This window comes from Peromyscus maniculatus, chromosome 1 (assembly GCF_049852395.1).
Source record: "Peromyscus maniculatus bairdii isolate BWxNUB_F1_BW_parent chromosome 1, HU_Pman_BW_mat_3.1, whole genome shotgun sequence".
Lineage (NCBI taxonomy): Eukaryota > Metazoa > Chordata > Mammalia > Rodentia > Cricetidae > Peromyscus > Peromyscus maniculatus.
In genome coordinates this window covers 115,177,439-115,203,895 of record NC_134852.1, presented here as the reverse complement: position 1 = coordinate 115,203,895, position 26,457 = coordinate 115,177,439, and the positions used below count along the sequence as shown (strand labels likewise).

The following is a 26,457-nucleotide window of genomic DNA, read 5'->3' as shown; positions in this document are numbered from 1 at the left end:
GTGTTCTGCCTGTATGCCAGAAGAGGGCACCAGATCTCATTATAGATGGTTGTGAGCCACCATGTAGTGGCTGGGAATTGAACTCAGGACCTCTAGAAGAGCAGCCAGTGCTCTTAACCTCTGAGCCATCTCTCCAGCCCCGAAAGCATTTTTAATAAAATCAAACTTCAGATTTACATTTTGAACATTGAATCTACTTCAGCCACAGAAATTTGGAAAAAAAACTCAAAAGAAGAAAATTTAAAAATAAGTGCCTATATACGAAGTGTATTCACTCATGGACATGTAGCTGAAGAGCTAGTTGGATTTGAGATAGCTAAACCTTGAAAACATGACAGTGTGAGGGGTGTCTGAATTAAGAGGGGAAAGCAGGGGAGATGGGATGACTAGCCCACTCAGCATGTGGCTCTGGCAGGCCTTGCTCAATTCCCTCTGCTGTGCTAAAAACCCGTAGATTACATTCTGAAAGCTAACCCCAGGTCTATTCCCTTATTTAACTAATGCCTCCTCCTGAGGCTGACTACCAAGGTCCAGCTGTTGAAGTACTGAAGTCCAACAATCAAATGCTCCCTTTGGGGGCTGGAGAGATGACTCAGAGGTTAAGAGCACTGACTGCTCTTCTAGAGGTCCTGAGTTCAATTCCCAGCAACCACATGGTGGCTCACAACCATCTGTAATGAGATCTGGCACCCTCCTCTGTATATATAATTAATAAAAAATATATATGTATATAAAAAAGAAAAACAAAAAAACCCAAAACAAACAAACAAACAAAAAACAACAACAACAAAAAACCAAATGCTCCCTTTGGCTCACCTAATTAACATGTCCAATTAACGCTAAGCACCTCATCCTATTGCAGGTTTCCCATTTTACCTTTTTAAACCTCCATTTGCCTGGGAGCCGCATCTGTCTCCTCTCTATCCAGAGGCAGTCCTTTATCCCCTGGGACAAATACCCCTCACCCTCTCCCTTGCTCCTTTTCTCCCTCTCCTTTGTTCCCTTCCCCTTCTCCCTCTTCCTCTATCTCCTGTCTTTGTCCTTTATCCCTGCCCTCTGTCTCTCTGGGGCAAATAAATTTTCTTGTTGAGAACTTGGTCTTGAGGGTCCTGAGCCAATACTTTTCCTTTCAACTCCTGATTTTTAGCACTGAAAAAACAAAACGAAAAAGCAGAAAGATGGACACGATTTAGTAACTAGAACGGTTTAGCAGCTAAAAGAAGATGGATCAATTAATTATTGTATTATGACAAATTTTCACATAGAAGTTTACCCCAAACTTTTAAAAAGGGTTTTGTTGTTATTAGTGTCCTTCCTTCCTCCCTCCTTTCCTCCCAGCCGTTTCCTCTCCCTCCCTCCACCAAGGAAGTTCCTACAGTCTCAGCCCTTCCCTAACTTTTTTACCTTGATCATGTTTTCTGGGGTCTGTGCCCCTGAGTATCACAAAGCATGTGTAAGTTAACTAAGCAGAGCTAACGTGCAAACACTTAATGAATGAACACACATTTAATGACACGAAAGCACAAGAAATATAAGTAGCATGTGAAGCTGGAACTTTTTCTGATGTGCTTTTATTAATTAAGGATCTCCAGAGAATGAAAAAAAATATATATGCATATGATAGACTAATAGACTTCCTGATAGACAGACAGATAAAGGAAGACGCCGTGACTAGGTAATAAAGATGGTGAACTGCCAAGATGGCCCCCAATGATGTACTGGCTCAATGAAGTCAAGGTTGTGGGCCAATCAGCCATCCTGTCTTTCTTTAAATTGACCAAACCTAAATTAGGGGAAGAAAACCCTTTAGAGATTTAAAAACCTCCCAGCCCTCAAGAGGAAGCTGGGTTTCAGCTTCCTTCCCCCACCCCCTCTGCTTTGTGGAGGTCTCTATCCTTGTGTGGGTTTTCTCACCTTTAATAAAAGCCTTCTTGAACTGCTGATTCTGTCCTCTGCTGTCTCCCGTGTTCTTGATTTCTCCCCTGATACATGTTGCAGTCAGTTCTTTTACTGGCAGAGAAAATGAACCTGATCAGGTTTAGAGAGTCTGGCAAGGCTGTATCTGCAGGGTAAGGCAGCAGGTCCAGAAGAGGAGATGCAGACACTCAGGTTCAAAGGCCATTTGGAACACAGTTCCCTTCTGGTGGTCCAGGGTCAGTCTTTGATTCAGTTCAGGCTTCAGAATGAGGTCCACCCACATAATGGAGGCAAATGTGCATTACTCAAAATCCACTATTTAAATAGTCATCTCATCTTAAAAAAAAAAAACAAAACCCAAAAACTCACAGAAACATCCAGAATGTTTAATCACAAATATGTCAGGGTACCAAGGCAAGCTGACCCATAAGATTAAGGGTCACAATAACAGCAACTGGGAGGCAGAGGCAGGTGGATCTCTGGTTTGAGGCCAGCCTGCTCCACAAAGTTCCAGGACAGCCAGGGGTATATAGAGAAACCCTGTCTCAAAAAAAAAACCAAAAATAAATAATAAATAAATAAGTAAAAAGAAGAACATAACAAAAATACAGACAGTGAGAGGCTTTGGTGAGGATGCTGAGAAAGTGGGACCTTCATATATTGCACATAGAAATCTAATATGATGTGGTCATTTTGGGTTTTTATTTATTATTGTTTCAAGACAGGACCAGGCAGACGTGAACTCCTGATCTTCTTATCTTCATTTCTCTCTCTCTGTCTCTTTTTTAAAAGAAAGGTTTAACTTTTTTCTTTTAAATGATTTATCTATTTGCATTTTGTGTACATTGGTGTTTTGCCCACATGTACATCTGTGTGAGGGAGTCAGATCCCTTGGAACAAGAGTTACAGACAGTTGTTAGTTGCCATGTGGGCGCTGGGAATTGAACCCAGGTCCTCTGGAAGGGTAGCCAGTGCTCTTAACCATTGAGCCATCTCCCCAGCCCTCTGTGTTCACTTCTCAAGCGCTGGCTCACTGCATTCTATCCAGTTTAACAAAGTGGGAATGCAAGCTAGAATATAGATGAACCTTAAAGTCATTATGCTAAGAATACCAAAAAGTGATTCCTTTTATATGAAAAAATCCAGAATACACACTCCTAGTCTGTCTGTGAGTGAGATGGGTAAAAACAGAAATGAAGGCTCAAACGGTATCACTAGAAACAAGTTAATGGCACTTGTTAATGTGGCAATGGGTGGCAGACCTCCATGGACATAATAAGAAACACAATTATGACTCCCTGTCTGATGCAGTTCCACTCAGATGGGGACTACTAGCCAGCTGGGGTCCTTAAGGCCCTGGCTGACTACAAGACATCCATGGGCCTGCCCAGTGCCTTGTGGTGCCAGGCAGGAGGGCCTCGTTATGAGAAGCAAATATGTGGTGGAGAAATGGGAGAGAAAGAGAAGCAGAATGGTTCATGCACTGTGGAAAGATGCAGAAAGGAAGAAATAAAGATGGTGAGGAGTGGGCAGATGTTGGAAGCCTGCTTGCCACCTGGGGTCATGGTAAAGTCGGTGAGGAGTAGACTGAAGGGGAAAGTCTGCTTGCCACCCAGGACCATGGTGATGTTTAGGTCAGGCTGCTGCCATGGGCCTCATCTGGGTCCCTGGTTCTACAGAAACCAAGGTCTGTGTTGATGTCTGTGGCCCCTGTTGTCATCAAGGGCTGTGCTGATGCCAGTGGTCTGGGCTGCCTCCTAGGGCCGTGTTTAGGTCCAGGGGCCACGTTGTCATTGGGGTTGTGCCGATCTCAGCAGTCTTCCCCGCCACCTGGGGACATGGTGACAACCAGACCCAGGCTGCTGCCAAGGACCATGTCTGGGTCTACGGTCCTACCACAGCTGAGGTCTGTGTTGATGCCCAAGGCCCATGTTGCCACCAAAGTCCACATGAAGCCTGGGGTCTGGGCTGCAACCTGTGGCCTTGTTGGTGTCCAGGGGCCATACTGCTACCAGAGCTATACTGATCTGAGTGGCCAGAGCTACCACTCAGAGCTAGGATGTCGACCAGGCCAAGCTGCTGCCTGGGGCCATGTCTGAGTCCATGGCCCAGCTGCAGCTGGGTTCTGTGTCAAAGTCTGTAGGCCAGGTTGCCACAAGGGTCCACACGGAGGCCGGGGATCTGGGCCTGAGTCTTCGGCTTGGTTGGAGTCTGGGGTCCGTACCACAGCAGGGACCATACATATACGGGTGGCCTGTTTTGCCACCCAGGACTATGGTGTCATTTGGCTCAGGCTGCTGCTGAGGGCCATGTCAGGGTCTATGGCCCTACTACATCCAGGGTCTGTGCTGATGTCCAAGACTCCTTTTCCACTGAAGACCGTGCAGACACCCGAGATCCAGAGCCAAGTTGGTGTCCGAGGGCCATACTGCCGCTGGGGCTGTAGCGTCAGAGAAAATGCTGAAGGAAGACTCAAACAGTGTGCAAGAACAAAGAGCATTTATTAGAGCAGCATGTATGTGGGGTCGTTCACCTGTGCAAAATGGCGATGACCAAGAGAGACATGTAGGCTCCTTTTAAGCACGGTTAAAGGGAGTTTCACAGTCAACCACATAATTGATTAATCAAGCAGTGGTTACATTAGCATATTTTTAATTGGCTGAGGTTTAGTCTTATCATTTTTGGACACATATCATTTGGACACAAGCATAAGCTTGGATGTGACTCAGAAGGGGGCTTCTGGGTTTGTCCTTGAGATGCTGTGAGGCTGACTTGGGCCCCTCTGTATTTGTTCTCCCTCGACCCTGAGTGTAAGGGCCTTGTAGATAAATGGCCCTTTGTTGGAAAAGACACTTGTTTGTTCTTCTCAGAGAACTGGAACCCAAATTCAGTCGTGAAAGTGGGAGAGTTTAACTCTTTCAGGGTCTGTGCCTGAGTAGCCCACACTGCCACCAGGGGCAGTGGTGACATCCAGACCCAGCTGCTGCCGAGGACCAGGTCTGGTCCGTGGTCCTACCGTGACTGGGGTCTGTGCTGAAGGCCGAGTCCAGTGTTGCCACCAAAGGTCACATAGAAGCCCGAGGTTGGGGCTGCAACCTGAGGCCTTGGTGGTGTCTGGGGCCATGTGGCCTCAGAGCCTCCCAACCCGAGTGGCCATTGCTTCCACCCAGAGCCAGGATGTCATCCAGGCCCAAGCTGCTACTGAGGACCATGTCTGGGTCCATGGTCCAGCTGCAGCTGGAGTCTATGTTGAGGTCTGTGACCTGTGTCACTTCAGGAGGCCTTAGGAACCATGCAAGATGAAATCAGAGGGCCATGCTGAGCCAACCTCACCCTTCACTGGCCCTGGGAAAGCAGGCTTTGCCTCTTGCTGGACACTACAAGGAGAACGATGGCCCCTGCACTTGTGAGAGATGGCCCCACCCCTCACTACAGGTGAGGCTGAATGGACCTCTAGGGCATGCACATAGGGAAGCTGATTCTACCCCCTCACCTGAGGCGGGTGCCCCAATGGCCCGGACTGACTAGCTCAGCTACTACCCAGGCCCACAGCTGGGCCTTGCGTTGGCCCACCCTAGCATCTACCCCATCTAGGACCTGTTCCTGAAGGGACTGGTCCTGTGGAACAAACCCCACAGGATCTTCAAGACTGGGGCAACAACAGGATATTGTTGAACAGAGGAGTTCCAGTGATGACGGTGTACTAGAAACCAGAGGCCTCGAACCAGACCAGTGACTCATTCAATGAGAATTTTCTAGTAAAGCTGATAGGACAAAGGGTATACTATATGACACACCAAGGCCCCCAGTGCCACCAGGACAAAAGAAGAGGTGTTGGAGAGGCAGGAAAGAAGTGAAGAGTTTGTTGTTGTTGTTGTTACTGTTTTGTTTTAGTTTTTTTTTTTTTTTTTGGAGTTTTTTGTTTTTATTTGTTGGCTTTCTTTCTTTGTTTTGTTCTCTTTTGTGTGTGTGTGTGGGGGGTACTGCAGGGGTGAGGGGGGATATGAGGGAACCAGGAAGTAAGAAGAATTGGGGTGAATGATGTGAAACTCCCAAAGAATCATTAAAGAAGTATTAAAAAAAAAAAGAAACGCAATTATATATAGTGCTTTGAAAACTAGTTGTATGGGCTGGAGAGATGGCTCAGTGGTTAAGAGTGCCTATTGTTCTTGCTCATTGCCTGGGTTCATTTATTTTATTTATTATTTTTTGGTTTTTTGAGACAGGGATTCTCTGTGTAGTTTTGATGCCTGTCCAGGATCAAGCTCTGTAGACCAAGCTGGCCTCGAACTCCCAGAGATCTACTTGGCTCTGCCTCCTGAGTGCTGGGATTAAAGGCGTGTGCCACCACCACCTGGTGCCTGGGTTCATTTAAAAGAGATGACACAGAGAGACTACTGAGCTAGACTGCTTCATGAGCAGAAAGAAAGATTTACTGGGGTTCAAACTGCCATCTGGGGGTGGGGCACAGTGGAAAAGTAAGCAGATTTTATATGACAGTCAGCAGGGTGGGGAGGGATCTGAGCTGATACAAGATATTGGGATTGATCCTGAACTAGGTGCCCTTGACAGAGGTAGTTGACTTTTGGTGGAAAGTTAGGGGGTTCCTGGAGGAAAAGATGGAGTCCCAAGATCCCAACAGAGATCTTGAACGCAGATCAGTCCCCACTCTTTTACAGCTTTCTGCCTTACATGGGAAAAATCATAATGGAATTTTTCTCTCAATTTTATTGTCATTATTTCAAGGATGTAGAGAGCTGTGGGAAGAAAGAAGGTGGAAAATGAACTACTTATGCACTGACTGCTGTGCTGTAGATGTGTAGTGTCTGCATCCTTCTCATCTTCTTTACAGATGAGTAGAAAATGAAGTTCATTGGAAGACAAGCGCTTACAGTGTCATTAACGAAGCAGTGCATCTGGATTTTAAGTCTACACCTCTTGGTCCCTGACACAGTTTCCTGACTGTATACACAGGTTATAATGTCATAGCCTATCAAGATGACTGTGTACAAGGTGCAGGAGGGAAGGGCAACCACACATATAGGTGTTCCCCCAGGGATGCCTGGAGGAGGCAGCCTGCTGAGCAAGTGTTAGGCTTCATAGCTGGTAGTGTTAGCATGCAGAGGTACGAAAATAATGGTTTTCTGTAGATCCGGTGTCACAGAGGAAAATATCCCAAAGCTGAGAACTCTCTCAAAGAATGACTGCAAAATGGAAGCAGTGATGTCAAATTCTTTAGTAGAGGTTTGCATACATATAGATGTATATTTATATTACATCTCTGTTATTAGCAGGTTGTCATGCTTTGAGGCGATGGGGAAAAAACCCTTGCAAAGTATCCTTTCCCAAAGAACACACAGCTCAGATGGAGTTAAGTAAGGAACATGAATAACAGAGTTACTAATAAAACAGGAAATAAACAAAATATTGCTTTAGATAAAACGTGGCATAGAATCTCTAAAGATGGGAGTTGTTCTCCATCATAGCAGGCTGGATGGATACTTGGTGTTAATAATTACTGATAAAGGATCAAGTTATTAAAGCACACATTAGTGGTTATATTTATTTAACTAGTAACTAAGTAATACAGAAATTCAAAGACATTAGGTAAAAGTAGATATTGCATGTTTATGGACTTGTGCAGTTGCTAAGAAACAAGAATATCATCTCATGGGACTATAAATATTTGGATGTGACAGTTCTCTGGGGTTACAATAAGGAATAAGTTGAACCAGAACATAATTGTCAATACTATACTGAAATAATTAAGAAACTATTAAGGAGCCAATCAAATGGATGTTGAGTAAAGTCCCGTTTAGATGCTAAACTAAGAGTAAGTTATCATGTAGCTCTCGGTTACTGAAGTGATGGGGAGGAGACCATATTTGAAGAATATGAGAGAATGGAATATACTATAGTTTTCAAAGAAAAGCAACCAGAGGTTGGTTTGAATAAATGACATTTTTGGATAAATGGGGACATGGGTGAGAATCACATAGGGATAACTAGAAAGTGTAGATGTGAGGATGCACTAAACACAGGACATTTGATAAATACAGAAGAGGAGTCAGTTGAGGCCACATTGTGGGCATTTATTTAACTTCTTTGGTAATATTTGCAAACATTTGCTTAGCTCCTTCCAATATCTGCTTCGTTCTTACTCCATAAATCACAGGATTGAGCATAGGTGGGATAACCACATAGAGGTTGGCCAGCAGGATGTGGACATAACGTGGGATGTGTTTCCCACCAAACCTGTAGGCAAAGACAGAGAAGAGGGCAGGGATGTAGAACAGGAGGATGACACAGACATGGGATCCACAAGTGCTCAGGGCCTTGGACCGGGCTTCTTGGGAAGAGAGGCGGAATACAGCGTGGAGGATGTGGACATAGGAAACAGTAATGAGAATGATGTCCAGGCCTGTGGAGAGGAGAGCAGCTGCCAGCCCATACCAGACATTGATGGAAATGTCAGAACAGGACAGACGGGCGATACCCATGTGCTCACAAAATGTGTGTTGGATGACATTGATCCGGCAGTAATGCAACCGCTTGAGGAGAAAGATGGATGGGAACATGATTATAAAACTGCGGGTCAGGGTAGCCGCAGCAATCTGTCCCATGACCCGCCTCGTCAGGATTGTGGTGTATCGCAGAGGAGAGCAGATGGCCACGTAGCGGTCAAAAGCCATGGCCAGCAGGACAGCAGAGTCAGCCACAAAGAGGAAGTGGATGAAGAACATCTGAGTCAGGCAGCCATCAAAGGAGATGTGGCTAGAACCTAGCCAGAAGTTGGCCAGGGTCTTGGGCATGGTGGAGGTAGACAGCAGGACATCAGCACTAGCCAGCATGCACAGGAATATGTACATGGGCTCATGAAGGCTTGACTGGGAGAGGATGACACACATTAGAATGCCATTGCCTACCAGGGCAGCGATGTACATAGTACAGAAGGGAATGGACAGCCACACATGAAGGTACTCCAGCCCAGGGATGCCAGTGAGGAGGCAGCCTGCTGTGCGAGTGTCGGAATGGTTCACAGCACCCTCGCTGTGAGCAGGTAAGAAAGCCATGGCTTTCTGCAGAGCCTGTGTAATAGAAGGAAAGCATGTTCAGAGTTTGACCACACCAGCAGAGTGTAAGCAGGCTTGTAAACAGACCAGCTCATGCTCACAGGCCCTGCCACAATTCAGGGATCAGCATATAAGCCCATGCTCCATACACAAAAACACACAGATTCTACCCACAGTGCACTATTGCAGGCCTTTCTCACAGATCAGCTCTGCATCCTCATTCAGGAACTCTATCCATCTGTCAAACTTTCAGGAAGCTACCGAGTTAAGGCATGTTGAATGGGTTCTGAACAGTACCAACATCTAGAACGCTGAAAGCAATCTCTTGAGCTGCAGATATAGTACATCAACTTCTAAATAAATGATAACAACCAAAAATCACTAATGGGCCTGAGAGATAGTTAAGCACACTTGTTGCTCTTGCAGAGGACCAGGGTTCAATGCCCATGCACCTGATGGTTTACATCATTTACATTACAAGTAACTTCATTTCCAGGCAATCTTATTTCCTCTTCTGGCCTCTGCTGGCATTAGCACACACAGGGTGTACTTTTATACATATGTGCAATAAAACACTCATACCTGGGCTGGAGAGATGGCTCAGAGGTTAAGAGCACTGGCTGCTTTTCCAGAGGTCCTGAGTTCAATTCCCAGCAACCATATGGTGGCTCACAACCATCTGTAATGAGATCTGGTGCCCTCTTCTGGCCTGCAGGCATACATGCAGGCAGAACACTATATACATAATAAATAAAAATCTTAACAAACAAAACAAACAAACAAAAAACACAAGCCGGGCAGCATGCCTTTAATCCCAGCACTCAGGTGGCAGAGGCAGGTGGATCTCTGTGAGTTCGAGGCCAGCCTGGTCTCCAAAGCAAGTTCCAGCAAAGGCGCAAAGCTACACAGAGAAACCCTGTCTCGAAAAACCAACAAAACAAAACAAAACCTCACTCATACTTGTAAAGTAACTTTTAAAAATCTAAAAGAACATTTTTTTCAAGACAAGATTTCTCTGTGTAGTTTTGGTGCCTGTCCTGAATCTCGCTCTGTAGACTAGGATGGCCTATAACTCACAGAGATCCATCTACCTCTGCCTCCTGAGTGCTGGGATTAAAGGTGTGTGTCACTACTGCCTTACTGGTTTTTCTTTTTGTTGTTGTTGGCCTTTTTGTTTGTTTGTTTTTGTTTTTTTAAATATGGGTGATGGGGATCAAACTCAGGTCCTCTTGTTAGCACAGGAAACACTTTACCAACTGATCTATCTCCCCAGCTCTCATTTTACAATTTTTAGGATGAGCATAATTTTTTACCTTGTTGGCATATTAAATTAAATTTTATCTGTTGAAGCCATTAAATCATCTGGCCTGTCCCCAGTGACTTGTGTGGCTTGCAGTATGTATTACTTCCCAGTGCCAGAAGGGAGGTATATCACCATGTTTCTGCAGTACGGTCCCCAAATTCCTGCCATTAGTATCATCGGAGAACATCTGAATTCTTTGGCCTGAATACAAACCTCCTGACCTAGAAAATATGGGCTGAAGGATAGCAATCTGTGCTTTGGTAAGCCCGTAGGTGAATCTGACTCAGCTGAAGTTCGTGACCACGGATGTAAGGACTATGCTTTCTTCCTTATAGAGTCTAGTTGTCCCCACTTCTGCAGGCATCCTTAACTTTTTACTCTTCCTTGATTTCTACAGCATCAGCCCTGCTCATGCTCAGACTTGGTTGAGTCTAATGGCCTCCTCCTCTGCTTAGAGAGGCACAACATAAAGAAAATGCCATTTGTACTCAATGTCTTAACTACATACTAGGTTCCTCGAATACTTCTCAATTCTTTTAAATTATTCTAAATCAGCATGCAACTCTGACCACTGTCTGAATCCTGCCTCTCTCTCTCTCTTATTTTTTATCATGTGTATCTTTGTAAATGTGTGCCATATGTGTGTATGTACACATGAAGGCCAAAAGAGGGTTTAGGATCCCTGGAACTGAAGTTACAGTTGGTTGTGAGTGCCTGACATGGGTTCTGGGAACTGAACTCAGGTCCTCTGAAAGAGCAGTATACGCTCTTCATTGTTGAGCCATCTCTCCATCTCTCTCCCACGACCTTTTACATGCAATAATTACATGTTTATGCATGTGAGCACACACACTCTTACTAGTTTCTCCCTTCAAACTTATATGCCAGTGAATCTGCCCTCTTCCTCCTCTGTAGCATCCTGTGTCTTCTGTTTCCTTTACTTTCATTGTCTTACCTAAGAAAGTCTAGACTTTTTATGCAGAAATATTTTTTTTCCTCATTCCCAGAGTGACTGAGATTGAGACAGTAGTAGTGTCCCCCCCCCCCCCCCCCCCGCCCCGAGACAGGATTTCTCTGTGTAGCTTTGCGCCTTTCCTGGAACTCACTCTGTAGCCCAGGTCACGAACTCACAGAGATATCCGGCTGCCTCTGCCTCCCAAGTGCTGGGATTAAAGGCATGCGCCACCACCGCCCAGCATTAGTAGTAGGTTCTTTATACTCCTGTATTCCCTCCAGATCCTCCGCCACTCCTTCTCCCTTCTTTTCTCTCCTCTTAACACATCGGGAAACTTTCAGTTGTACTATATGATATGCTCCCTGAGTCAGAACTGTCTTCTTCACTGGTGTCTGTCTTAGAGTTTCTACATGGTGGATGTTGAGAGGATGAGGGAATAGGTGTATTCCTCTCACCCAGCCAAGTTCCTAGTGATGAGAACACCCTTGGACACCACAGGACTGATGGGTTCGTGATCATAGTCGTCTATTCTGTTCTAGTCTGTGCTTGATGCCATTTGAACTCTTTCTTCCCACGGTGCACCCATCATCTTCCTCTGCTGCTGGTGTCTACCTGTGGGTGACATCAGCACCTGTACCAGCCTTCTTCTCCACCTTTGAAGCTGCCTGCTCCTCCAAGGCAGCCTGAGCTCCCTGAATCTCCCTCTCTATTCCATTGATCTCTGCACTCCAGTTCAGGCACCCACGGACCCACACCTCGTGACTCCCCAGCAAGTCCAGCAACCCCACTTTAAATACCCATCAAGCAATCCTTTCTTTCAGCCCCTCTCTTTTCATGTGCCCGAGACTCTTATGTACCGATTCCTCCTTCTGTAACATCAGAACCTCCTCTCCCTTTCAGTGTGTCTCCTCCATCTAAACATCCCACCTTGAGTAGAGTCAGAGCAGAGGCAAACTCTTCAGAGTAAACTATGCAGAGTGCAGATTTCTTTTTTTCCTTAGCTTGGGCTTCCACTCTGCCAGAGACAGAGACCCACAGTGAGCAAAGTGCATGCTACTGATTTCACACGATTCCCCCGGCCCCCACTGATTTCTCATCCTGGCTCCTTCTCTGTTTCCTCTCGTAGGCAGTAGATTCCCATTAGATAGCTGTATACATCTCATCTATTACAAATGCAGGCAGTTACTGGAACTTCTCTGCCATCCTCTTATTCATTGCTGATTTCTTAGCCAATGAATGTTGCCCTAAAGCTTTCTTCTCTCCTCTCTTCTAAGCCTGAGCACAGCACCTGTGCTCCCTTTGTCTGCAGAAATTTAGGCAAATAGAGAAAACAAGATATAATGCTTTAGCTACTGTATCCTGGCTGTCCTCCTGCACATGTGGAGGTCAGAGGACAACTCGCAGGAGGAAGGGTCCTCCTGATTAGCTCAGGCTTGACCGCGGTCACCCTTACCCACTGAGCCATCTCACTGCCCCCTCCTCCATCCTTTAATTCTCTTCTTTCAGCTGGAAAAAAAAATTCCTTCTACTATTCTACCCTTCACCTGACCATGTGTCCAGCTTGGCATGTCCTCTCCAAATGGTCCACAGCACCTTCCTTTCCCGTCTGTTCTTCCTCGGTGTCTAACGGTAGCACATGTATGACATTTATGATCTTCTGTAGGAGCTAAGGACCAGCTACCCACCTATCTCTCCTTCCTCACTTGAAATGTGACCCCCCAAAACTACTCACCATACCCACTCCCAGGAAAATACAGCTCACTACAGCTACCCTTTACCGTACCCTCCATCCATCTCTGAAGAGCACCAAGGACTTGGGAACTTCTGCAATGTCTTCTTGCTCCTTCTTCTGTCTTAACACTTCCCTCCACCCTAGAAACCTCTTCAAGACTTACCTGTCCCTGAGGCACCTTCTCATTCAATTTCTCAGTGCCACACTTCATCTGTAGCTCCTGCTTCTTAAATGGATGGATATGGTCTCAGGCTGACCTCACAGTGTTTATCCTTTCCTGTCCCTTGGGAGAAGTAATTCTCCTGGTTTTGTGTATCCCTCTGTTCCTCAGCTTCAGCTGCCTCTCCCATCATTTGGGGCAATCTGAGGCCACGCCAGTTAACACAGGTATCTACTGAACATGCACAAGGGTAGTTTGGCATCAGCCAAATGGAACAGAATGTTTCTGATAGACAGGCCAAACAGATGATGAGTGGAGAGAGGGAGAGGGACCCCAGCAACAACTCAGGCTCTTGGCCCCAATGTGTTTTTTTGTTTTGTTTTGTTTTGTTTTTTCTTTTTAACTTTGCTTGCTTTCCCTGTTCCAATGTTACTCTCTTTTCTGACTTCAATACCACTTTTTTCTTTCTTCCTATCTATTATCCTTGCTGAAGCATTTTCTTCCAGGGCTTTTCTCAATCACTTTCCTCATGGCTTTTCAAGCCCAGATTTATCTTTTGAAGCATAGAAAATCAAAGAAAATTAATGGTGCCATGGGGAGGAAAGGGAATACCCAACTTCAGAATCTGGTTGAAGTTTCTTGCCAGCTGAGAATCTAGAATTCCAGTACAGTTAACAAAATTTCCTCTGAGAGTTACCTACCCTTTTCTGTAGAAATAATCTCAGTACTTGGGAAGCAGAGGCTGGAGGATCTCTGGGTTTGAGGCCAGCTTAGTCTACAGAGTGAGTTCCAGGACAGCCAGGGCTACACAGAGGAAAACTGTCTTAAAAAACCCAAAAAACAAGCAAGCAAGCAAGCAAACAAACAAACAAACAAAAAACCCAACCTCTCCTTCCCTCCCCAAAAAACCGAACAACAACAAAGACTGTTACATATAGCACTGAGCCGTGAGTTTGGTATTACTGTTTTCCCAGACATTTTCTGGGAATCTTACAGACAAGACTATCAACTTAGGTTTACAATAAAAAGAGTCTAACTTCCCTTTCAGTTTCTCTTGATCTAGTGTGTTGCCTTAGTAGCTGTTAGCTTATTCAGCACACCTTAGGACAGGCCCTATGATCTCACTGAAAAGCAACCTTTTGATGGTACAACTTTAGAACCAAACCAAATCTCTCTCTCTCTCTCTCTCTCTCTCTCTCTCTCTCTCTCTCTCTCTCTCTCTCTCTCTCTCACACACACACACACACACAGACAGACAGACACACACACACAGAGACAAAGACAGACAGACAGGCAGACACACACACACACACACACACACACACACACACACACACACACACACACACACAACTGTTACAAAAACAACTGAAGATAGACTTTTAAGAAGCCTGGATAGAGCCGGGCGTGGTGGCGCACGCCTTTAATCCCAGCACTCGGGAGGCAGAGCCAGGCGGATCTCTGTGAGTTCGAGGCCAGCCTGGGCTACCAAGTGAGCTCCAGGAAAGGCGCAAAGCTACACAGAGAAACCCTGTCTCGAAAAAAACAAAACAAAAACAAAAACAAACAAACAAACAAACAAAAAAAGCCTGGATAGATGGCTCAGCAGTTGAGAGTTCATGTTGCTCTGTCATGGGGACTAGAAATCCCACCACCCACATTGTGTAGCTCACAGATGACTCTAACTTCAGTCCCAAAGGATCAGAAGCCTCTGAAGTCACCTGTGCACATACTCAAACTGACACATCCTTTCTATTTTTCAAAACAAGCCATACTGACCGTCTCCTGAGTGCCTCTCTTTTAACCCTTGTGCTTAAATCTATGTTAAAATGTCTTCCTAATAAACAGTGCTTCATGCTGACTGGTCCTGAAATCCTTTTCTGTGGGGAAGGCAAGAATTGCAGCCAGGCGGATCTTTGAGAGTTCGAGGCCAGCCTGGGCTACAAAGCGAGATCCAGGAAAGGCGCAAAGCTACACAGAGAAACCCTGTCTCGAAAAACCAAAAAAAAAAAAAAAAAAAAGAAAAAGAAAAAGAAAAAGAAAAATAATTGCATCTTCACCTGAGTGGAGGCCCGTGCCCTGCTGCCACTGACTCTTCACTTCAGTTCTTTCTCCCCCACTTCCTGACCTGGAGAACTCCTTACACTTATACGCATTTTGATGGTGTGTATTGTTTGTATACATCACGATCTAGGGGACAAATCTCTGGGCTTGTTTGTGAGGGATTTGCTAGATAAGGCAGAGATGAGAGGACCCACCCTATCTGACAGATTAGATAAAAAAGAGAAAGTGAACTGAGCACCAGTATTCATCTCTCTCTATTTCCTGACTCTGGGCACAATGTGACCAGATGTCTTGAGATCCTGCCACCGTATACCTGAGCCATAATAAACCCTTCTTTCCTTACATCTGGTATTCCATTGCATTAGCCAGACAACTAATGTAGTGTTTAAGCAACTAATGTATAGATACATAGGAACTGCTGTTTTATTCAAACATTTGACAATGTTTTTTGTTTTGTTTTAAACAGGGTTTCATGTAGCCCAGGCTGCCTTTGAAATCACCTGTATAGTTGAGGATGACTTTGAAGGTTTGATCTATCGTCCTGCATCCACCTTGCAAGCAGAGGATTACAGGAGTGTGATACCATCCCTAGTTAATGTGGTGTTGGGGATTTGAACCTGGGGCCTTGTGCCTGCTAGGTAGACATTCTACCAACTGAGATATGTTTTTAGTCAGTGATGTTATTTTTAATGTCATTATGTTTTCTGGTATGAGTTTTTCTCTCTTTATGGTCAAAAGTTGAAAGCAAAACAAGCAAATTCTTCAGTATCTGCAGCAGTGGTCTACCTCTTGTTATGGAATGATCTTTTTGTACACTGCGAAGATGTGTCTTTGCCAAGGCACTTTCTGATTGGTTTAATAAAAGAGCTGACTGGACAGTAGCTAGGCAGGACACAGTTTAGGTGGGACAGCAAGACACAGAGGACACTGGGAAGAAGAAGGGTGGAGTCTGAGGAGTCTTGATCGAGACGAAGATGAAACAGGAAATGAACAAACATGCCTTGCTGAAAGAAGGTTCTGCCACGTGGCAGAGGGTAGATAAGAAATATGAGTTAATTTAAGTTGTAAGAGCTAGTTGGTAACAAGCATAAGCTATCAGCTGAGCATTTATAATTAGTAAGAAGTCTCTGTATGGTTATTTGGGATTGGCTGCCAGGACATAGAAAAGCTCTGCCTATAACCTTATCCTCCTTTCTGTCTCCATCAGGCTCTCCTCAGCTGTAGTAGAGGTGGCAGCACTATATGGGTACTCCATTGGCACCACCTATCTACCAGTTGGTGCCAGTTGCTGCTGGGCTCTTCCCATCCTTCAGAAGTCCTATGTGATTTTGATAGAAACCTTACTTTGCTCTCCAATCAGGGACATTGCTTCTTCCTAGGTGAATGCTTAGATGAGGCAAAGTGTGTGGTGCAAAGAAAATGTTTCTACATTTGTCCCGGTCTAGAATAAATTTTTATTCCATCAGAAGTTTGGGATGTTGGACTAAGTAAAGCTTGATAATTAATTTATAATTATATGGCTATTAAGAGAACCCCAGAGAGTTACCTAATGTTAGAATTATGGAGACATTATTGACTTGTAAAGATGCTGGCAATCTTAGAAAGGATGAGCTCCACAGAAGCTTTCTCAGGAAGGGAAGTGTGTAGAAGAAGGGGAGAAAGTGTCCTTATATCTTCTTTTTTTCTTCATTTCATGCCTATGACAGAGATAGGGTAGAGGGAGGGCATTTGACTTGTTTGGCATTCAGTGCATCTTTCCCAGAATTAAGAATCGGATGTGAGAATCTATGCAATGTATTTTTTTTTTAATTTTTAGAGCCTTATACAGTATATTTTATCATATTGTATTGGCTGGTTTTCTGTGTCAATTTGACACAAGCTAGAGTCATCAGAGAGAAAGGAGCCTCAGTTGAATAAATGCCTCTGTGAGATCTAGCTGTAAGGTGTTTTCTCAGTTAGTGATCATTGGGGGGAGGGCCCAGCCCATGGTGGTTGGTGCCACCTCTGGGCTGGCAGTCCTGGGTTCTATAAGAAAGCAGCCTATGCAAGCCTTGGGAAGCAAGCCAGTAAGCAGCACTTCTCCATGGCCTCTGCATCAGCTCCTGCCTCCAGGATCCTGCCTTGTTTGAGTTCCTGTCCTTACTTCCTTCAGTGATAGACAGTGATATGGAAGTATAAGCCAAATAAACTCTTTCCTCCTCTACTTGTTTTTTGGTCATCGTGTTTTGTTGAAGCAATAAAAACCCCAATTAAGACACATATTCTTTCCTGTCCTCCAACTTCTCCCAGCCCCCCCTTCATGTTCTATTAAAGAAATAAGATAAGAAAACAAAAAAGCCACTAAAATCATGGAGTACTATTTATGTTGGCCATCTACTCCTGAACATGGAGCTTGCCCTGGAGAAATCTGATTTACCCTCTCCCTGAAGCTATCATTTATACATAGTTTCCTGGATAGGGGTGGGATTTTGTGTCCACTTTGCCTCCTTTGTGCTAGAATTTTTGTCTAGCTTGAGGTCTTGTGTGTACTGTCACAGACTCTGTGCATATTGCATCAGCCCTGTTGTGGAGACATCCATATTTAAGCTGAGTGTTCCAAGGTCTCCCATTTTCTACACATTGTCCAGTTGTGGGTGTCCCCTGTTAATTACCATCCACTGCAAGAAGAAGCTCCTGTACTGAGGGTTGAGTGATGCGTTAATCTATGAGTATAGCATTTTGTCATTAGGAGTCATTTCATTGTTATGTTGATTTAGTAGAATAACAGTAGTAGGTTTTCCTCTAGGGTTCATGAGTCTCAGGTTCTTGGCCTTGTTAGCAATACTGGTTATGGGTTTCATCTCCTGGAGTAGACCTAAGATCTAATGGGAAAGTAGTTGGTTAGTCCTATAACACTTGTGCCACTAGTGGGCATATCTTGCAGGTAAGTCGCTGGGATAGCTCATAGGGTTTGTAGCTGGGTGAGATTGATTGCTGTTTTTCTCCCATAGAATCCAGCTATACCACTCTTAGGCATACACCTGAAGGACTCTACATCTTACTGAAGAAGAGATAACGTGCTTATCCTTGTTAATCGCTGCTCTGTTCAGAATAGCCAGAATTTAGTAAACAGTCAATATGCCCACCAATTGATGAATAGATGATGAAAATGTGGTATATTTACAAAATGGAGTATTATTCAGTTGTTAAGACAAATGGAATTATGAAATTTGCAGGTAAATGGATGGAGCTAGAAACAATCACTGTGAGTGGCAGTAACAACCATCCTGAATGATCTAACCTAAACCCAGAAGGACAAACATGTTTTCTCTTATACATAGATGTTAGCTTTCACGATTTATGTGTGTGTGGGGAGAAGGGGATTGTCCTAAGAATACAGGATATATAATATAGTGTTATAAAGGGATAATGGGGAAATTTGAAAAGGGGGACTGAAGGGGGTGACAGGTGGGAGGGTCATGTAGAGGAGGGAATGGGGAGACACAGCCAACACTAAAGGCTTTTTGAGAAGTCATATGAAAACCACTACTGTAGAAGCCTCATAAATTGTATGTCTTAGTTAGGGTATTTTTATTGCTGTGAAAAGACACTGTGACCCCAGCAACTCTTACAAAGAGAATATTTAATTTAGGTGGTGACTTACAGTTTCAGAGGTTCAGTCCATTATCATCATGATGAGGAGCATGTCAACATGCAAGCAGATATGGAGCTGGCTACATCTTGACCAGAAGACAGCAGGAAGTTGACTGACTGTCACACTGAGTGAAGCTTGAGAAGAGACCTCAAAGCTCGCCCCCACTGTGACACACTTCCTCCAACAAGACCACACTTCCTCTAACAAGGCTGCATCTCCTAATAGTAGCACTCCCTTTGGGGGCCGTTTTCTTTCAAACCACCACAGTATACATATATAAAAGGAATGTAAATGGAATCACTAAAATGGGGAAGACAATACCCCAACTAGAACCATGCAGTTTTTATTTATGTTTAAATTCAATAATGAAAAGGTATCTTTGGTTTAGAGAACATTTGTGTCTATTAATTTATTAATTGATAAAGGGAATATTTAAAACCCAGAACAGCTCAACCTAACTTGTCAAATATAAGTTTTCTATTTCCATAAACTCAGCTCTGTAATTCTTTTCTTTTTAAAGATGTTTATGTGTAGCTGTCAGTGTGTGTGAGTGTATGTGAACATGTTTCTGTGCACAGAAACTTGGTTGAGTGTCTTCTTCTATCACTTTCTGCATATTTCTTTGAGGCTAGTTCTCTTCCTGAATCTGAGACTTGCATTTTCTCAGCTAGGCTAGAATCCAGCAAGCTGCAACAATTCTCCCGACTGTTCCCCTTGGAGCAGGTATTATCAGGGTATATGGGCTACTTAGCGTCATATATGGTGCTGCAATCTGAACTTTGGTTCGCATGTTTGAATAGCAAATACTCTTAACCTCTGCCCTCAGCTCCATGATTCTCATTAGCTGCTGCACCCTGCACCTATCTCCGTCTTACATGTCCACCCTTTTTTCTTTATTCTTTGCAGCCACACACATAAATAAATGTAATCAAATGTTATCATACTCCAAGAATACTGCCAAGCTTAGAAATTTGAATGATGATGGTAAAAGATGTGACCAAGCACCCCCGCCCCCCCCAAATAGATCCCAGAAAAAAACTATTTACATGTCTGAAGCTCAAGGGCAGCTCAGATTGAGTCAAGAGGATGAGGCAGAGGTTGGGTTGGTATATGTTTGTCTTCCAGCTTTCAGGTTGATTTGCAAGGTTTCTGAGTCCCAAGGTAGACATATTCCTACCATACTTATTTTAAGCTGCCCACATGGTGATGACTTGGCTGCAAAAAATTTTTTTCATTGATGTTGATTTTATTTTCTGATTTGGGTAGGTAATTAAAGATTTGATCTAGAAGTCAGATTTGAAAATGCTGTATTAAAGAGTTTTACCTAGGATAAATTTTGACTTATTCTGTCTTGCTCTGAGCTTTTTACATGCCCAAAAATTAAGTGTTTAAGAATTAGAAAACTGCCGGGCGGTGGTGGCTCACGCCTTTAATCCCAGCACTCGGGAGGCAGAGCCAGGTGGATCTCTGTGAGTTCGAGGCCAGCCTGGGCTACCAAGTGAGTTTCAGGAAAGGCGTAAAACTACACAGAGAAACCCTGTCTCGAAACAAAAAAAAAAAAAAAAAAAAAAAAAAAAGAATTAGGAAACCAATATTACGTTTCTTTCCTTCTCTATCTTATTTTATAACTCTATAAAGCTATAGCTGCATCATGTGTGAGGAGGTAGGTGCAGAAGTACAAACTATTTCAAATACAAGTTTATGGCACACATAGAGCCCCCTGAAGGTTGTTGTATTTGGCAGTGGAGACGGCATAGTTTGAAATCCTCCTGGGACTTTCTTCTCTCAGGATATCAGCTGTCCTGGAAGAGCTGAGACTGCAGTGGAGACTCAGTGCACCTCAGCCTTTGAGATCTCCGGTCCTTACCAGCTACACCCTTGGGATGGGTATTCGTACAATCCCCAATTCACTGATGAGGTTCATATGTATGGTCCCTCAGGGACCTGCAAGCTCAGAGCGGGCCTCTCCAAAGGTCTAGGAAGAAAAATAAGAGGATTTCCTTTAAATAGCACTATTTCTCTTTGTCCTTCAGTCCTCATCAAGGATCTGGGTTTTGGGAAGTGTTAGGTTTGGACAAGGCAGGCAAGAATGGCAAGCCAAAGTGAATGAAGTTCTGGAGGCCAAGGAGGGAGCGGAAGAAGAGAGCTGAGAGATACAAGGATGGGCCTGGTCTAGTTCCTGTAAGTAAGTCTTCAAGGCTGGGAGTCAGATTATAAGGTATCAGAGAATGGAATGACTATGGGTAAGTGGGACAGAGGAACGATGAGGCTTGCTAGAGAGCTTGGATCCAGAAGGATGGATTCTGACTCTGGCTCTGAGGCTTTTATGCATTTTGAGTGTTTCTAACATCCATGCATATTAGGATATGTCTGTGATAATGAAAATATTACATAACAGTTTGTTATTTATTAAAATTTAAAATTTTATTTATTATGTACTTGTGTGTGTGTGTGTGTGTGTGTGTTTATGTGAGGTGTGTGTGTGTGTGTGTGTGTGTGTGTGTGTGTATGTGAGGGGTGTGTGTGTGTGTGGTGAGAGAGGGGTAGTAGTGGTGGTGGTGGTGGTGGTGGTGGTGGTGGTGGTGGTGTGTGTGTGTGTGTTACACATGTCACAGCATGCTTATGGAGGCCAGAGGACAGCTTGTGGCGTCAGTTCTTTTCTTCTACCTTATGTTAGGATGCTGGGTACTGAACTCAGGTGGCAGGTGTCCTGAGCCATTCACCTGCCCTAAGCTTTGCTATTTATTAGGAGCTTGTAATCTCCGCACTTCTATCAAGAGCTTATAGATTCCCCAGTTCTATGAAGAAAAAGACATTTTGGGGATATCAACTCATGTGTTCAGTGTAACACAAGTAGGAAACATAGATCAAACTCATACGCAACTTAGCTCTAAAAGTTGTTTTTTAAATTATCACATATTTTACTTTACTAATTTGGTTTATGAGACAGTGTCTTACTCTGTATTCTAGGTCTGGAACTCACTATTTGATCCAGGCTGGCCTTAAACTTGTGGGAACCTTCCAAGTGCTCAGATTATATTCATCTACAGTTGGCTTTTAAGCTGTTGTGTGTACTATACTGTGACTGTAAATTTTGTGAGTCTGCACGTGTCTGGGCATATGTATCACTGCATGTGCATTTGCACTCCATTCTGTATTCACCCAATCATTTTAGCCATCTATTAATTATAGTGACTCATGAGAGCAGACGTGGGGCAGAAAGGAAGGTAAATAGAATCCAGTGTGCTGTGCTTTACATATAATCAACTTAGGGTAATTAGTGTTTTATAGCAATTGAGCTTTAAGCAAGACAGTAAAGCTGTAATGTGGAAATATCTCAACCTTAAGCAAGATAAAGGACTAAATCAAGGCACAGAGCTGTGCTCAGTGCTGCCACACACTGGTGGGACACTTCACGAAGTGAAACGTTTTCTGGAAAACTTTCAGGGAAGCTTGGTGCTCCAAGACCAGCTTTCAGCAGGTCAGAGAAACTGGAAAGGAGGTGTGGCATGGGAGGAACTACATACACACAGGAGACTTTTTTCTGAGGGCCAAAGCTTAATTCTTCATTTTATTTTTCTCTCTGTTGGTTTTCCTGTTTTACATTTTTCTCCTACCCCTTTTTTTTTTTTTTTTTTTTTTTTGGTTTTTTTCGAGACAGGGTTTCTCTGTGTAGCTTTGCGCCTTTCCTGGAGCTCACTTGGTAGCCCAGGCTGGCCTCGAACTCACAGAGATTCGCCTGGCTCTGCCTCCCCAGTGCTGGGATTAAAGGCATGCGCCACCACGCCCGGCTCTCCTACCCCTTTTATACCACCTAAGGCAAATATTTTTTAATTAAATTTTTTAATTCATTTTACATATCAGTCACAGATCTCCCTCTCATTTCTCCTCCCTCTCCCCACATCCCTGCCTAACCTCCTCCCAACCCACCCTCATCCCCTCCTCCAGAAGGGTAAGTTCTCTTATAGGGGGACAGCAAAACCTAGTACATTCAGCTGAGGCAGGACCAACTCCCCCGGACCCCTGCATCAAGGGTGATCATAGGTAATGGGATCCAGAAAGCCAGCTCATGCACCAGGGATAGATCTTGATCACACTGCCAGGGGCCGCTCAAACAGACCCAGATGCACAACTATCCCCCATATGCAGAGGATCTAGTCCGGTCCTGTGCGGGTTCCACAGCTGTCGGTTAAAAGTTTGTGTTTCTATGAGCTTGGTTCATTTGTTTCTGTAGATTTCCCCATCATGATCTTGAAAATTGGAAAATCTAAAAGAAGTGGAATTTCTTGAGAAATCATCTTTGTATAGTCTGATTTGAAGTTTTCGCTAGCAGCTCCTTTAGGAGTTCTAGTTTGCCATTTGGCTGGGTCCTTGAAACCAGCACAATGGGGCTCAGGACAATAGAGGAAGGAGGAAGGTACATGCTATCCAGACCTGTAAATGGGAAGCACTATGAAGACAGATTAAGGAATTTATTCATCATAACACTTTGCAAATTACTAAATAGAAAAAAAGTTAATTCTTAAGGGAAATTTGTGTGAGGTAGACATTGTAGAGATCAAAGGCAAGAAATTGGGTAGAGGAAATCAGCAACTGTCTCTTGTATGCAGAGGGTCTAGTTTGGTCCCATGCAGGTTCCACCACTGTTGGTCTAAAGTACATGAGTTCCTGTGAGCTTGGTTCAGTTGTCTCTGTAGATTTCCCCATCATGATCTTGACCCCCCCCCCCCCCCCCCGCACCCCCCCCCCCCCCCCCCCCCCGCCCCTTGCTCACAGAATCCCTCTTCCCTCTCTTGGACTGGACTCCCATAGCTCGGCCTGGTACTTGGTTGTGGATCTCTGCATCTGCTTCCATCAGTTACTGGATGAAGGTTCTCTGATGACAGTTACGGTATTCACCAATCTGATTACCAGGGTAGGCCAGTTCAGGCACCCTCACCACTATTGTTAGTATTCTAATCTGGGGTCATTTTTGTGGATTCCCGGGAATTTCCCTAGTGCTAGGTTTCTACCTTAACCCATGATGTCTCCCTCTATCAAGATACTCTTTCATTGCTCTCCCATTCCATTCCTCCCCAACTCGACCATCCCATTCCTTCCTTCTTTTTTTTTTTTTTTTTTTTTTTTTTTAAGATTTACTTATTATGTATGCAGTGTTCTGCCTGCATTATGCCTGCAATGCAGGCCAGGGGAGGGAACCTGAATGCATTATAGATGGTTATGAGCCATCTTGTGGTTGCTGGGAATTGAACTCATGACCTCTGGAAGAGCAGCTAGTGCTCTTAACCTCTGAGCCATCTTTTCAGTCCCAAAGCAGATATTTCTATGCAAGAAAAGATTACTTCACAACCACAAGTTACATATTTTCCAAAAACAAATTAAAATCTATACATAAGAAGTCACATTAAGATCACAAGTTACATGTTTTCCTTAGAAGCCAAGTGGTTAAACATTTTTCTTCGTATTGATTTCCCCACCATAACATCTTCACCCCAAAGTAATGATTCTTTTATTTCGGATTACCAAAGTTTTAGGCAAGCTAAGTAGATTTCAGCCAGTTTCTTTTGTACTGGCAGGCAGCTGTTTGTGATTTCAGTGTAGCAGATTTCTATTTTCTGCTCTAGAGAAACTTTAAACAAGTGGCCAGTTAGCCATTTACTTTTCTTTATATACTATATATAGGTTCATATAATTTCCTTTCACAACTTTGTTTTTTCTAGGTGCACACCAGGGCCTGAGATTAATTCTGTAAGTCACTAGACCAAGGAACTCAGTTCTAACCTTAGGTTTAGGGACCATAATTGGTTTCTTTAATCATCAGCCTGGTTTTCCACAGGCAGAATTCATGGGTCATCCTTGTTCTTACTTTCCATAGTCTGCAAATCTCACATCTAACAAACGGGAAGGTGACTTTTAGCCTCCCCCCCTTTCCGTATCTTTTATTGCAGCAATCTGCAGAATAACCTAAACCATTCCCCTAATTATCTTTCCTAACTGTCCTAACCACCTGTATCTTTTAGGATAATTCAGAAAGTTCAATTAAATCATAGATCTAACTAATCGTCATTGCTCTTGCAAAAATCATCTTCATCATGACCTGCAAGTAAATTGCCCAGTGAGGAGTGGGATTTTCCCAAGGACCAATCACACTACACTAGATACAGTGGGATGCCTTCACATAGAAATCCCACCATGCCAAATACAGCAGGAACATGGCAGCAGCAAACAGAAGGAAGAACAGCAAAAGCAAGGAGCATTCTGGAAACATTCCTTCCGGGGCTTTGCCTCTCCAGGATGCACCCAGGGTAGCTTTGCTACACACTGGGCTGTATTCCATAAGCTCCATTGCTGTCTGTAGCTCCTCTGACATGGCCACCACCTGCAAAAGCCAAAATGAAAGGAAGTGTCAATAAAAATGACAATTGCAATCTTACTTATCTTTAATGAAAATGCTTCTAGTGTTTGCATGTGGCTTGGTACAAACTGGCTTCCAATTTGTGTAAGCTTGTTTTGCTTTACATGGAAAGTAATACAGATTTAATATATGAAAATTTATTGTCAGAGACACTTAGACTATGAGAATATTCACTTTTATTTGGCTTAATTAATGATATTCAGTTTATAAATGTTCTTTAATTTTTTTTCTTTGGTTTTTTGAGACAGGGTTTTTCTGTGTAGCTTTGCACCTTTCCTGGATCTCGCTCTGTAGACCAGGCTGGCCTCGAACTCACAAAGATCCTCCTCCTGCCTCTGCCTCCCGAGTGCTGGGATTAAAGGTGTGTGCCACCACCGCCTGGCAAAGTTTTTTTTTTTTTTAATTTTTTAATTTTTTATTTTTTTTAATATAAATGTTCTTGAGTGACACTGTTGTATAGGCATTGAGGATGGTATGAAAAAAGAACAACATTGACACGATTTTGTCTTATAGTCTAGCATGGAAAAGAAATGGTAAGTAATATAAATATTATGAATTTCCTAAAAGAAGAGATATACTTTTTAAATATAGAGAAACCTGGAAACTCTTTCCAGGGATGTATCATTTACATGCATGGAGAGGAATGGGCTTGCCTGAAGCTGAAGCGAAGAGTGGAACACAGCTTTGCTGGGTAGGAGAAGGGATGGGAGAACGTCCTTTCAGTGGGTGGAGACATATGTGCCCGGCCTCATTAAGAATGGTATGGAGATGTACCTCACTGTGTTTGCACAGCACATGTCATCTGCGTCGACTTCTCTTTATGGACTGATCGGTTTTGAGTTACAGTGCTTCCCACTGTATCTCTGGAGTTAGGGCACAGTATGACACTTCAGTCACAGTATGAAGAAGAACTTTAAGGAGAAGGTTTTTGTGGGTCGCAAGAGTGCAGACATCTGCAGTTAATGAATAGATGTCAAAAAATTAGAAAGATTTGTTTGGAGGGTCATAAGAAAACAGGGGAAGTGGCTGTGTGAATGGGGTCTCACTAGGGGACAGTTAGTTCAAATAATTACATGAAAGACAAAGATTCGAAAAGGCTGGTGAGGTGGCTTCGTGGGTAAAAGTGCTGGCCGAACAAGCTTGTGACCTGAGTTGGATCCCGAAAACCCATGTCAAGGTGGAAGGAGAGAACTGGCTCCATAAA

General features: G+C 43.8%; 1 protein-coding gene across 1 annotated transcript; it reads right to left on the bottom strand.

Moving 5' to 3' along the window:
• Positions 1-8,009: 8,009 nt before the first annotated feature.
• Positions 8,010-8,996, bottom strand: Or52b6 (olfactory receptor family 52 subfamily B member 6). The gene has a single exon (XM_006979093.2). The coding sequence runs from the start codon at positions 8,988-8,990 to the stop codon at positions 8,010-8,012; it is 981 nt and encodes a 326-aa protein (XP_006979155.2). The 5' UTR covers positions 8,991-8,996.
• Positions 8,997-26,457: the final 17,461 nt, after the last annotated feature.